This window comes from Pelecanus crispus, chromosome 2, assembly GCF_030463565.1.
Source record: "Pelecanus crispus isolate bPelCri1 chromosome 2, bPelCri1.pri, whole genome shotgun sequence".
In the NCBI taxonomy this organism is placed as follows: Eukaryota; Metazoa; Chordata; class Aves; order Pelecaniformes; family Pelecanidae; genus Pelecanus; species Pelecanus crispus.
In genome coordinates, this window is record NC_134644.1 from 162,337,280 (window position 1) to 162,351,685 (window position 14,406).

Genomic DNA, 14,406 nt, shown 5'->3' on the forward strand with positions numbered 1-14,406 from the left:
TTTGCCTTGGAAAGTTACAGTAGTAAACCTTGCTTTGTTTCAAGTTAGGGTTTTTTGACAGGCAAAAATATGCCATAGCTGAAGTTCTTATGTTTGTGGAAAGAGTGTTTCTCCCACATACTTTCTCGAGGTTGTTAATTCTACAAAAGCCACCTGAGGTGCTATCAGGTAATTAGAAAAAAATTACCTCTGAACTGCATTAAGAGGTTTCTAAAGGGTTTACTTTTCATATACCAAAAATATATTCATAGGATGAAAATATCAAAAGCAGTTAAAGGACGTTATTTGAGCTTTCTTCATAAATTTTAAGATCTATTTGTTTCAAATATGTACAAATATATATATGTAGAAGTAATCTTTACTAAACAACAGCATGCCATGAAAACATTACAGAGTAGAAGTCAAGACGCTGAAATCAAGTATCACTGAGCATAACTGAAGGCTGTGATTTCTTTCTTCATTTCCTAGTAAGACAAAAAGACAAACTAGCAGTCAGCGTGAATAAAGGCTCAAGAACCCTGTTTATTTCTTCATAAAAAGAATAAAGAACCTGTACATACATACAATCGTTAGTAATATTTGGCAAATACATGTGCTACCACCATCACAATGTTTTTCTATACCCACTAGCTTCAAACGCATCCTCACGCATCCAAAAGAGAGAGTAGCCTAGAGAGACCGTATAGATCTGTGTCAAGAGACTACGGGTCTGTATCAACGGTGGTTTCAACAATTAGAAAGAGGAGACAGCTCCTGAAAAGCCACAACTGAAAGCTGGAAATGTTATTTCCTGCGCTCTGAGTAACTACTTGTTAAAGCCTCCCTCTCCATACAGCAGAGCTTGCTCCTGACGGACTTGCACAGTCATAGGACTCATCATAGGAGATATTTTTTTGTTAAAGCTAAAGGTAGAAGTAGAAACAAGTAGAAATCAAGTCCGTTTCCATTTAAGCATTCACAGTGAAGTCACAAAAGCTCACAAGCCCTGAGGTAACATAAATAAAGTCATTCTCATGCTAAAACACAGCACTATACTAGGGGGGAGAAGGGTGCAGTTTTCAGGAATGGCCTCCCTGAATCCCAATAATCCTCACTGTTGCACAGTCAGAACGGAGCGTCCGTTCTAACTCTTTATCAGGTGTGGAAGAAGCGATCGAGACGGCCAGGGCCAAAGAGAAGAGGCTTCCTCTTTTTTAAGGCCAGACTGAGAGGCATAAAGAATTTTCGCTGTTCTCAGACCCAAGCATCTCAAAGACAAATGGATTCGAGGATCTTGACTCTGAAGACAGAATGGCCAGCCTGTCTAAATGGGCTCAATGCTGGGAATGCCCGACCGGGACCCCGGGTGCCTCTGCAAGATTCCTGCCCAGTTCCGACAACTCGGAAATCCTCTCTTACAGGCACAGATCAGAGAATCCGACTCATTAGCATTAAACTGCCATAGGCAGAAATCTCTCCATAGGTCAAATTGAAGATGCTTGAGCCATGCTAGTTCAAAAGAGATTATGGGGGCACTAGAGAAAAGTCTCAACCTCTTGTTACATCTCATACTGAATTTCTTTGCAAGAATGGAATGGCTACTAGACGCACCATTACCACGCCTGACTGCCTGTAAGGGCAGAAAGAGGAAGTGCCGGACTGAGAAAAGCACCCTCCTTTCACAGCCCCCCGCCCCTAAAAAGGTTCTGGAGAAGGACTATTGACAGACTGAGGTTAACTGCTTTGAGAGGGCTGCGTGGGTGGACCCATTGTCTTCAAGTTCAAGCCTTTTCCTGCTGAGACTGCCAACAGCGATGCCAAATACAACAATGGTTTTGCAATATGGATAAATGTCTTCCAGACTGAAATGAAAAAGTCTTGTAACACAGGCGACTAAACACTAAAGAGTCATGCTAAATAAGCGTGACGTCCAGAGCGCGGACATACGCATGCATAACACACACGAGCATAACAGTGATAGGAAGTGCTGTAAGACAAAAAACCAAAAACTTACCTTCACTAATTCGGTTTTGTCGTAATCTTCCCGATGTTGGTAAATGCACTGACTAAGAACACCATACAGTTTTTCCAAGTGAAATATATTGAAGTTCTTAGTTACCACAGTGACAAAATGCAACAGTTGCTGAAGGAAAAAATGGAAACTACAAGGTTAGAAGAGCGCAAGATCTTTTGAATGGGCTCGTCATGTTTTCAGAAGCTAAGCAATAACAACACAACACAGGTGACATCCTACCTTCTTCTGTTGTTAAACAAAAGATGAATGACACTTCAGAGAAGAGATTAAATCTCTCCCAAGATTTAACTGGAGAAAATGAGTTAATTTTTCACACTTCAGAGAAAAGGAAGGCTTACATTTCAGACAATATTTCATTACTAATCAATCTATCACATCAACGAACATAACTGCAAAGCAACCGCTTCCAGAACAGCAGGGAATGACACAATCCACTTTGTCGTAGAGTTGCTGTTGCATTTCATTAGAGAAACTCTTGCTGCAATGCAGGGCACCGTAAAATGCATCTTTGGAAGCCAGGCTACCGATCTTCTAGATACAGCTGTGCCAGCTGGAAACGGAAGCATCCGTAGGTGCTCGCCTTTACCCGTTAGCTGGACACGTACCGTGCCTACAACTCTGCTGGCAGAACACACTGCTCGCGTGTCTGAAGCAGGCGAGTTAGCTCCTGCCTTTCAACTGCGGAGTGGATAAACTAGCAGAGTGCCTCTGCCTGTAGCAGATTACCAGTCTCTCACACAGTCGTTTCTGTTACCAAAGATGTGAATGGGATAATCTCTGGGAAAGCAACAACAAGCTCATGGCAGCGCCTTCTTCCACTGCAGCGGCTGTTCAGTATCTGCGTGTCGTGTGAGGCTGTGAAGATGTAGCTTAAGAGAGCAGCCACACCAAACGCAAATATTACTGCCTCACAACTGCCCGTCATCAAACTCTGCCTCCCTCACATCAGCTGCCACAAGATTTGAGTATTCCCCCCAGCTTCTTTCTATACAACACACAGGTAAAACGCACAAAGACCACGCAGCGTGCTTTCAGCTGCTGCAAACAGAAAAGGTAGGATGTGACAGAGGTGTAGGGTCAACATCCCCTGTGAAACTATTTTGAATTGCTGCCACATAGACGACTCCAGGCTCTTCTGTATGTCCATAAAGTTCTAGGCCTATTCCCAAGCAAATAAACAAACAAAATAAACCCCAAACAAACAGAACCAAGCAGCTATGCTTTGGAGGTTCACCTCGCTTATTCACTGCAGGTGAGTTCCAAAGAGGCTCTCTGGCACGAGCCGCTAGTTCCAATGGCACCCACGTTAATGAAACAAGTTTTCTAAAAGATGCGTTTCCTGACCGTAGCTCTCCTCATAGCTGAAACATGTATAAGCTGCAACATATAGAAGGGCTCTACCGTACCTCTTCTCCAGTGGGCAATAACTTCAGAGCACGTGCTATGACTCTATGAAAAACCTATGTGGCTTCTCTGCATACACAGGCAGGCATGAACAACAAACCCCCCTGAAACCTGCTTCCTTAGGAAGCCAGCTTTAAAAAGTTAGTTTCACCTCTACGAATTAGGTCACAGCTTAAAAATGTGACAGAAATTGTGTCGACAAGCCCCTTCGCTCACCAAAGGGGATTCCCATCTGGTCACAGTCTCCCCGCACAGGGGAAACATCCATGTAATACTCCCTTTCTCATCGTAAGGCAGGTAAACAGCAGCCCTCCTCTGCGTTGGCCAACTTCCAGGACTCCGACCTAGCAGTTCTCCTCATTTTCCTCACTGCAATATCCCCTGAAGATCAGGTCCTTGTTCTACCCTCTCCAATTCACGCAAAGGAACCCAATTTTACCCCTTGCAGCTAGGCCCATTTTTAACCCTTTTCCCAACTGTAGCCTAGGACAGCAACTTCTCTCCTACGATGGACTGGAAAACCTTTCTAACACCGTAACTCCACGCAATGCAAAATTCTAACACTGGATTTTGACAGAATTTCAGAAAAGTACCAATTAGTATTTTATCCATGATGAGCTTTATGTCAACCTGCTACCTTCAGGTTTAAAGTCACCACTGCTAGAAATAAAGGCCCTTTTCAGGTTCCTAATAAATGAAAACATGCAAAAGCCAAACCAAACCAAAACCCCCAAGTCCATCATAAAAACTCTTAAGACACTAACAACCAACAGTACTAGCAGGTTGTCAGTGGGCAAAAAATTCAAAAAAATTCAACAAGCCCTTTTACATTAAAAGTTTGGAAGAGAACCCAGTGTCCTAAAATTTAGTTCGTCAAAAGCAAGAACAGCAGTCCACACCAGGTGTGGAAACACAACAGTCACGGTCCGTTACAGGTTGAGTTGTTTCACAAGCTATATAGCCTTCCCATAGATTGTTTTAATTGGCATTGCTTAACAACTGACTTAATTTACAACTGTACAGGTAGCAAGGAAATGTCCTACTTCGGTATTAACAAAACTGAATTTAGACTTACTTTGAGCTCATAGTAATCCACAATCACTCGTTGTGTGAGAACTTCCACTGCTGTCTCGACACCTATCACCTGTTGCTCTTCTACCCGAGAAGATCTCGCATGAGGTGTACAGTGTACCCACGAATCTGGAATGACACAAATTTCTTCAGTCAGGATTTCTCTTTATCTGGAATACAGTTGTAAGTCAAGTATCCTCTACCTGGAATACAGTCTCTCTGTGCAATGAGAGACAGACCCGTTAGCATTTTTTCACTGAGAAACGCTTGGCTTTTACTTTCCTTCTGGCAGAAGTCACTGCTCCATAAAAATTAGAAACTCAGACACACAAAAAAAAAAGGCACTAGAGAAAAAGGCAAGGTAAAAACAGGAAAAAAACCCAGTCACGTTGCCATTACAGCACTGTATGGTGAAACTCCAAAGCCGTTTCGGTTAGGAAACACATCTTACATTGCAAACATTAGGACATAAGTCTTCTACTCCACATGTGACTCTGGGTCCACACTGCTTGAAGCACAGCTTTTTAACTTATGCTGCTCATTACTGGGAGGAAGACACTCATCCAACAGAAGAACGTCAACGATTATTTTTCAGTTAGGTACCATTCGAAAAACAAACTTCAGAATCAAAAACCCAGCAGCTGCAGAAAAACATGAGTTTGGCTAGCAGAACTAGAGGGGCAGCATCATCATGCAAGAACACGGCGTGCTGATTTGAGAGCGCTACAACAGTAAGAACAGAATGGAATTACAGAAGGCTAAAACCTAATAAATAGTGTAATCCTCCTCCGGAAGAAAAAGGAACTACATGACCTGCTTGATCTTTCACTTACCATTTGAACCTCCCTCTTCAGAACTTCCTGCTATTTGGCAATCCAGCATTTCACTCTCCTTTCTTAGGTCTGAACGTTCAGGAATCATGACGCTCTTCTTTTCAGAAGCAGATTTAGCCACAAGGAGGGCTCGCTCTCTTTCGTTTTCTGTCCCAGATTTATTTTCATTCCCATTTTTGTGTCGTTCTTGAAGTACATTTTCATTTTCTTCCGTAGAAGACTCCTGTGCGGACCCGACTTCAGGGCGATCTGTGTTAGAAACACGTTTTTCCGGGGACTCTTCATCACTCTCTTCTTCATTTTGGTCTTCCGGAACTTTATTCTCTTTATTGAACTGAAGATTCCTCCTCTTTGCTGCGATTCTTGAAGACCCTTTGTTCCTTCTGCGTTTTCTTTTGGACATATCTACAAAGAGATATCAGGAGAAGTAATCCAAAACTACCAAAACAATTCTTCCTTCAAAATCCACCGTCCTCATCTCACTTGACTTACAAGGCGCTCAAGTACCATTGTCTGTTTCCCTACAATAGGTCTAGAGAAAGAGTTCCAAGTTCATGAGGTCAATTTGCTATTACATTTTAAAAAGCCAGCTGCAGAACCTCATTCACAAAACCATCAGCTTCCAGATTTTATGAGCAGAAAAGTCTTACTTTAGATAGGAAATATTACCGCAAAGCAAGGTTATTAGGTGAAGTTGCTTCCTGTCTTACGACGTGAACTAACAGGGATGAGCAACGGAAAAGTGTTTGGAGACAAGCCCTTCTTCAAACCTGTTACAAAGCTGTAAACGTCAAAAGCTAAACACACGTTGGGCAGAGTTAGAGACAATTTTAAGGGAATATTTGCTGGAGAAAAAGTTGTCTGTAAAGACTTACACCTCATATGCTTTCTGATGCAGTGAACCCCTTGTTTAAAACAAACTTCGCATTTTTGCCTTCCCGAAAAGCCCACCATTCTTTGTATTCACGGAGTACTGCACAAAGCATATGGGTGAAGTCAGTGGCAAAATTCCCAGTCATGCCAGTGAGACCAGGAAACTTCACACCATGTCATGCGCTTTAACTGGAAGAGACCCAGGTCCCCTTGTTCTTTCATGGCCTTTTCACAGGAAAAATTGAGGAAATAATGATCTTTCCTTTACATATCTATTATTATTGCTCCCCTATTTTTTTCCCCTTTCCCCCCTTCAGTCGGAAATCACAGGAAGAGGTGGCATAGATGTTAGCATTTGAGGGCAGGGAAGGGAAAAATACTGTTTCATGTAACTGAAAACTAGGGGAGTATTCAGAAACCTGTTCTGTCACAAGAACAGAGAAGCTACCAGTGAGTTTAGCACCTTCTCCCAGAAAGTCTGAAAAAAATGCAACTTGCCATTAGAGCGGGGTGTACTGGAATCCACAGGCGCTGCTGGCATCTTCGTTTTTTCGTTACACTGTGGGTCCGTTTTCTTACGCTCGGGAACAGAGTTCTGCTTTGGCATTACGTGGTAGTAAGATGGAGCATACTTGGAAGAGCTACAACCTTGCAATAAAGAACAGGTAGCAAAGAATTGTGTCTTGCATTGCTGGCTACAAGTACTGAGACAAGTCTTAAAATCCTTAGCATCAAAAACCATACCTCTTCTCTTACGAGATTCTTGAATTTCTTCACAGCATTGCTCAAATTCTTCATCCATTTCTTCCCTTACTATGGCGTAGGCAGTATCTCTCAAAGTACAAGCTCTGTGCCTAATGAGACGATCTGAAATTTTACAGTCGGAACTGAGTATGTTCTACCAGCCAACGAAATCCTTTCTTTTGATTACTGAGAAAGATTTTGCTCTTTCCATAGGTAGGTTCTCAAAGGTTCTCCCACTCAATATTTTCATCATAACAGCATGAAAGTTAATTATTAAAGCAAAAGCACTCGTTGCTGATCAACACTTCTATCACAATTTCATGCCCAAGCAGTTTAATGCTACAGCATTTACAACCTGGCAAGAAATGCTCTCTGTGGATGCTTAAAATGATCTAATCCCAAGTCTACTGTCCACAGGCGACATTTACCAATTCATAGATTTTAAATTTTCTCCAAATTAGGGATAAAACCACATCCTCACCTCCAGGATCTTTATCTGGGTTGTACTCTAAAGCATTGCTACAGATTAGATCGATGTCTTTTAGAAAATCTCGTGCAGTTAGGTACTGGTGCAAGTCAATTTTAGAGAGAACTGCTGAAAGGTCCATGGGCTGTTTGATAACTGCATCATAATCGGGCACCTACAAATGAAACGTACGTGCTCAGAGATTTAACATAGTATCGACCAAACCTAATTATTTTAATGAAGTCAAACAAAGGATTTCTTAAAAACCCCAAGTATTTACGACATGTCCAAAGATGCAGAAATGAACCAGTTAGTTGCTTGAAAATAGAAGGGCTGTTTCAACTGGCTTTGAAGAGACAGGCCAGAAGAGGGAAAAACAAAGCAGGCAGGTCAGAAGCATGTGTGGGGCAGAGAAGGGAAACGACACCCAGAGTGGGATTCATTTCACGTCGCTTCAGAAAATCACAGCAAAGAAACCTTTCTCCGTAAAGCCACCCAAGAGTCTCTTTGCTGTTGGCGGCAAGAAAAAGGCTGCAGGAGCTGCACCTTTGAAGTACCTGTCCTACGCATCTACTTTAGAATGAGACAACTGGACCCAGAGGTGCTGATTTCTTTACTCAGACCCCGAAAGGAGCCTAGTGACTAGTTTAGATGAGGACAAGAGACCTAAGAAGTGTATGGGAGGACGAAGAAACCACACAGCCCTTATGGTTGATGTTATACTGAGAAGCCCCAGACAAAACAGAGAACAGAATCTTAAAATTTATTTTAAAAACTGCTGCTTCTATTCCTGTTCTCACAGAAACTATTGACAGTCAATTAAAGAGCCTTAGGCTTTATTAAAACAGTCTTATAGATACTGTTGATAATTATAAAGAAAGACACCTCTCTGCTTTCCAGTGCTGTAACATGCCGACACACCAAAGCCTTTTCATGAGCAAAATGTCTTGGCATTTGGTCTAACTGGCAGTTGGACTAGATGACCGTTGTAGGTCCCTTCCAACTGAAATATTCTAAAGTTCTAAAGACGTTTCAGAAGGAACCTGGCGCCTTCAGCAAATACTCAAATAGCAGACATTTGAGAGCTTCAAGGAGTCAGCAAAAGTAAAAGCAAAATTCACTTCCTGCTTCTTGAAAAATCAGAATAGTACGGTCCTGCAACCAAAAGACAGACCTTCCTACAAAGAGCACGCAAACACTGAGAAATACAAACGCGGAAAAATTATGAATACACACAGGTACAATGGTATTACAGATCAACACTAATTTACCTCCTCTGGGTCAACAGGCTTTGTAAATGCTCTGAAACGTCTGTCAACAGCAAGTCTGTCAGTCACATCCCTTAAGAAAATCCTAAGTTCACGCAACGTATCCTCCTCCTGCTCCTCCAGCTGTCTCATTTCTTCCTCTGTCAGCTGTCGAGGCTTAGGCGGCGGTGCTACAGGCAGCACTTCCAACGTCCGCCAAGCTTCAATTATTCAGAAAATTTTAGTCAATTGATGGTACTCAAATACAAGTATATGAAAAATTATTGATAGGAAATTACCACCAAAGCAAATACTGTATAACTACTATCTTGACAGTTAGCAACGTTTTATACGTAGAATATCCTCACCCGTGGTGTTTTTTGATGCAGGAGGTTTAGCAGCTTGATTCATAATCAAGTCCTCAAAAAACGTTCTTCTTTCTTCATTATTAGGCAACTGGATCTTGAAAACTTCTTCATAACTCTTAATAAACAATTGTTTTATCTAAAGCATGAGGAGAAAAGAGATTTCAGCTCTAAGGCCACACAAATCCTTATTCTATTCCAAAAAGACGAGTACCTTTCTAAATGAAACTGAACAATCACCTGGATAAGACAAACTGTGAAAAGTTATCTTCTTGGCCTTAAAAGGCTGGATTTTCATGGGTTAGCATGGCAAATTCAAATATCTTCTCTAAGGAACGCCTCTAGAGTTAAAGCTCAATGAAGGGACCATATGATACACTGATAAAGTGGTGACATTCACCACACCCAAAGACTGCTTGTTTTGTATTTACCTGCCTTGCTGTCCTTCACTTTGAATCTTTATGGCAGCTATAGAGGGAACAGGCAGGGTTCAGGAGACAAGTGTGGGCTTTTTGGTAAGGTGGGTTTGGGTTTGGTTTTTTTTTTAAATTAATTTAAGTGAGGTGTCTGAAGTTGCACACTTCCAAGTTTTACTCCATTCTTCAATCCCTACTACCAAAAGGTATGGAAAGAATTTCCACACTTATTTTAGAAGGAATTTATTAACAGCACAAAAACTTCTGTAGAAAGTTAAGCCCTTTCAAAGCATTTGATGATAAACACATCTAGGTAGCAGCTCCCAACCCCGCCCCGCCCTGTAGCTGAGACAAAATAATCACAGCAGCATATTCACATTTTGAACACCTTCCTTTAGTGCACACTCTCAGATGCCTAGAAAGATGATAAGCCTGTACTCTTACTGAATTGTGTTAAGTACAACTAAAAACTGATTTCCAAGTTACTTAACAGAAGTTGCAACTTAGCTTTCTAATTTGTAAAGCTTTCACCTACAGGAAGAAATTGGAATTTTTATTAAAGAATTTAAATGTGAAATTACATTCCATCATTAACAGTGTGACCGTCATACTTTTTCAGTAAAAATACCTTTCACTTGTCAGTAAAAATGTTTTCAGTAAAAATATCTTTTTCCCATTTACATTTCAAGCACCGTAGATTCTTGACTAAGTACATACCTAACCATCTTGAAGTCCCTGGAATTACTGTCTGAAGTAAATTTATACATCTGTCTAATAAGCATGAGCGTGTGAGAAGGGGGAAAAAGTTGTGTCCAAGCCAACCTCTTTACTCAGAAAACACTGTAGACAAATGGTTTCAGCATTGTTTTGTCTAAGCAAACTTTAAGAGACCTGGCCAGGGTGCCTGAGTACTAACAGGATGAATTTGCTTAAGAGTGCACAGTACTCCAATGTTTCAAGGATTTCTAAATTAACAAGAAATTAAAAAAAAAAAAACACGTAAGAAAAGTATGGACAGAAGTACCTCTTCCGGGAGATCTGCGTAACACACATCAGATGTTGCAAGCAGCAAAACTGGAGCAAATGTTGGAATGTTCTGCAGCAGTGTTGTAAAAGTAGCTTTCAGTGTAGCTCCAACAGTCTCCCACCACAAATGGATATGTGGGATATAAATTATACTTGGTGCTGTTCTTTGAGCTTCTTGCATCAACTGGTAAAATGAAAGCTTGGATAAGAAAACTAAACCATGTAGAACAGGCTAATAACTAACTACGTATCAGTCAAACTATCTTACGAAATAGGAGTACGCAAAGCCAAAACGTCAAAAACAAACCAACAACAGAAAAACTCCTTACCAAGGTAAAATTTTCACTCTGACACAACTATAGACATTGCTCTGCAGACAGAAACAGACCTGAATCTCTGCCTGATTTCAAAACTACTTAGGTGTAAGAAAACTCCTGAAGAGCCTCACAGCTCCGCTGGTGTGGTGGCGTGCCTGAAAAAACAAGACTAACCCTTCAGCAAGAGGCATCAGCCTGGGTAAATCGCGACACGACTGCCACTACACCATTTTCAATTCAGAGCGGGCACATATCCAAGTCAGTCTGGAGCACAGGCTGAACAAACAAAGACCGATGTGAAAAGATGAGGGCTGACACTGTAAAAGAAGCCTGCTCGCAATTCATAATTTCAAGCACATTTATAAGAGGTGACCAGTCTTCAGCCTGCCTGAAGAGCTAAATCACTCACAGCCTCTCATTACCAAAGGATCCATCAGACCAGATTGCGTGCTTTGGAAGACCACAAGCCATTGCCTACAGATGGTACCTCAATCACAGAGGAGGACACGCATCTACCGCATGAAGGAAGTGGCAACAGTCCTTTCACCTGACAAATTTCTCCATGCACCCCTTTCAGATTATCAATATTCAGGGAGTTCCTGTCACAAGATGGGAAGCGCACGTGGTATATGCGGGCAGCGACTAGACGTGGTAGTTATTTGACTGCAGATGCAACCATCACGTAACAAAAAAGGAATTGTTCCTCTTACGTGACAATTGAGTACCCACGCATTTCATGTGTCCGTCCTTACTTGTACAGCTCTCAAACGCTGCTACTAAAGGTCAAAATATTTTAATACAGTGATGCCAAACAACAAAATGGATTTCCTGCCTAAAAGTGAAAAGGAAGACAGCACTAAGTCTGCTTATATTTAATTTTCCCAGTTCAGAAAAACACACCAGTGTACAAATGTAAGCGTTCCAGGAATTTTAATGCTTTTACATAAAGCATTATACAGCAGTAGAAGCTGTATATGTACATGTAAAAAAAGAAACACTTCCTTTCCCCAAAACCTTGACTGCCTCACAAATATAATAAAAGAGGCAGCTACAAAAGTGCGTGACGCACAGTCAGGCTGATGCAGAGCCATCTACTGGGAGCACAGAGCCTTAAGGAGCAATGAAAACCGTTTTCTGGATCCCACCAAGATGGGCAGGATTTCTTGCCATAAAGAGGGCTTTATTAGCAGCACCTCCCAGCTTCCCGAGCTGGTAGCAACATCCTCACTGTTGAATTTGGAATGGAAAATACGGCCACGTACAACACCCTTAATTCGGTATCATTTGATCGAGAAGAAAAGTGGATTTTCAGACAGAAGTAAACAGAACAGCACATTCAAACCAGGCCACCTCCGTTAACAACAAATTTTGCTTACTTCACTAGCTTATGTACAGTTCATGAATCCTACGAGATTAAAGAGGAAAGAAAGATACCTGTACGCATGTTTCTTCTGGTGATGTGACGCTCACAAACAAAACAGATAGGCTTAGTGTATAAACTGGAAACTTTTCCAAGGCATGTATTACTGCAGGTGCCAAATAAGCAGCTTGCCCACATCCTGGCTCTCCAACTAGTAAGAACCGTGGTCTGCAAGCTGTTGGCTGGTAGTAAGCATTTCTAGAAAAATAAGAAGAAAATAAGTTTAAAAATGAAGTGATAAATAGGCACACAGATGTTAAAGGTTTTTTCCTGTACTTTTTTTTTTTTTTTTTTTTTTTTTTTTTGTAAATACTCTCCATATTCCAGTAAATAATGAGCTGGTCTGTGACCAGGAAGACCAGCAAAGACCATTTTCTTACAAACTTGTACCACACCTGCCCAAAGAAATCCTGCCAATCCCCAGCATGTCTGCTATTTGTTTGGCTGGGTTAAGTAACAGCTCTTAAATCACACGGGGAGACTGTCCAGCTAAATACACACACGACAACTGGTCAGTAACCTGATGCGGGAGAGTAACAACTCTCTCTCTCTCAGCACACACCAGCCTCGATCTCTTCACCACCCGTACACACCAATTTTCAGTAGGTCTTGAGTTTAAGTCACTGTGAGATCTCTACATCTGCCAAGTTTTGCTGAAATTCAACCATAGTTACTGGAGACAGTGGGAAGGAAGGAGCAGAACAACATTTCAATTAACATGGGCAGTGAAACACAGTAGCTGTATCTGAAGAAGTACACAATTGGATTGGTTAAATTACAGCAGTACACTAAATACATGTAAGATTCATATTTACTTTGTTCAGTCATTCCAGTCGTTTCATCTTTGAATTGTGTTTTAATGACCTAGTAATCTTGCTTTACTAGCATGAAACACATTTGCAAAAAGCATTTGGTTTTTCCACCACTCCCTTTGCTGGCTGAAGACAAAGATCCTAGAGACCTAACCAAGCTCAGCAGGTCAGAACATTTTCTGGACAGGACAGCAATAGAAATTGAGAAAAATAACTGACCCAACAGTAATGACAACAATCTGGTTTTTCAACTGTTGGCTTGTACAACTTCCACACTAACATGTCAAAAGATTAACATAAATTTCATAGGTTAAAGGTACAAAATGCAGACATTGTTTTTCTCACAGCGTCTGAACAAACCATGTCTCAATTTTGTTTCTGCTGCATAATTTGCTACTAGTTAAAACAATCTTGGAAGGCACAAGGGCAAAAGATGGCTACACAAATCCATACAGGTTTTATCATTAAAAGGAGAGACAGCACATGCGTTTGGTCTTGAGTCTTTCCAGGAATACCATGGATTAAATCAACACATTCTAATACTCTGCGGATCACTTTGACTGAGGAAACGAGGGCTGGGCCGTTCAGTTTGATGGGTTATGGCAGTGTACGCCATTAGAATATTAGTACCCAGCTGGATCTTCCTGCTTACTTCTTGCAAATATTGATCACCCCCGCTACACATTTTACTCCTTCATCTACCACCCCTCACACCAAAACCATTTATAGACCCAGCCATCTTAAAAAGGTAAACAGAAAGGGGACAAACATTCACCTGCTGAAATTGAGGAATTTTTCCTTTTCTCTACCAAGCATTTCATCCATTGGCTTATCTTCAAAGATTGATGGCGATTCCTCGTCACTGTCAATTGCATCATTTCTTAAAACACGATTTAAACTGTCTGAAAGGCAAAAGAGGTTTGTTAACTTTCCTGAATAGTCCATCTCTCCCCCTCGCGTTAAAACAGCGATTAAATTAAACTCTAGATCAGTGCTGGAAACCCCTCATCTTGTATTTCTTCATTTGAGGGCACACGCTGAATGCTATCTTCTGAAAAGTCCATCCTACCACAGATCTAAGGACATTGCACAAGTCTCTACAAAGCTGTCCGACGTCCCATGACTTGCATAAGGTATATCTCTCCGTTGGTGAAAACTTGGAGGTTGTTTCCTTAGAATAAAGATGATTAGGAGCAACTTGTGTAGTTAGTAACTACTCCTGAAAAACCCAACAAAGCCACTTCTTTCTGCAGCACGTTCCCCCACTGGAAGTGGGGGAATTCAGTGAACACGATGGCCACAGACTTCCATTTGTCTACGACTAGGGAGTCAGCTATACAGACCTACACATCTTTTCAATAAGGCTCCTCAAACATCACGGAAGGAGGAGATAATGGA

General features: G+C 41.4%; 1 protein-coding gene across 1 annotated transcript in view; it reads right to left on the reverse strand.

The window, feature by feature from the left end:
- Positions 1 to 223: 223 nt before the first annotated feature.
- The window catches only part of LOC142593022 (ATPase family AAA domain-containing protein 2-like), a 30,798-nt gene continuing 16,615 nt past the window's right edge, over positions 224 to 14,406 (reverse strand). Inside the window, exons 16-27 of the mRNA XM_075706253.1 lie at positions 13,784 to 13,910; positions 12,211 to 12,394; positions 10,458 to 10,643; positions 9,021 to 9,156; positions 8,677 to 8,873; positions 7,421 to 7,580; positions 6,940 to 7,062; positions 6,694 to 6,843; positions 5,323 to 5,727; positions 4,494 to 4,618; positions 1,994 to 2,122; positions 224 to 464 (exon numbers count right to left, since the gene is read on the reverse strand). Of these exons, the coding sequence (XP_075562368.1) occupies positions 423 to 464; positions 1,994 to 2,122; positions 4,494 to 4,618; positions 5,323 to 5,727; positions 6,694 to 6,843; positions 6,940 to 7,062; positions 7,421 to 7,580; positions 8,677 to 8,873; positions 9,021 to 9,156; positions 10,458 to 10,643; positions 12,211 to 12,394; positions 13,784 to 13,910 (1,964 nt within the window). The 3' untranslated portion in view covers positions 224 to 422. The remainder of the gene's footprint in view (positions 465 to 1,993; positions 2,123 to 4,493; positions 4,619 to 5,322; positions 5,728 to 6,693; positions 6,844 to 6,939; positions 7,063 to 7,420; positions 7,581 to 8,676; positions 8,874 to 9,020; positions 9,157 to 10,457; positions 10,644 to 12,210; positions 12,395 to 13,783; positions 13,911 to 14,406) is intronic.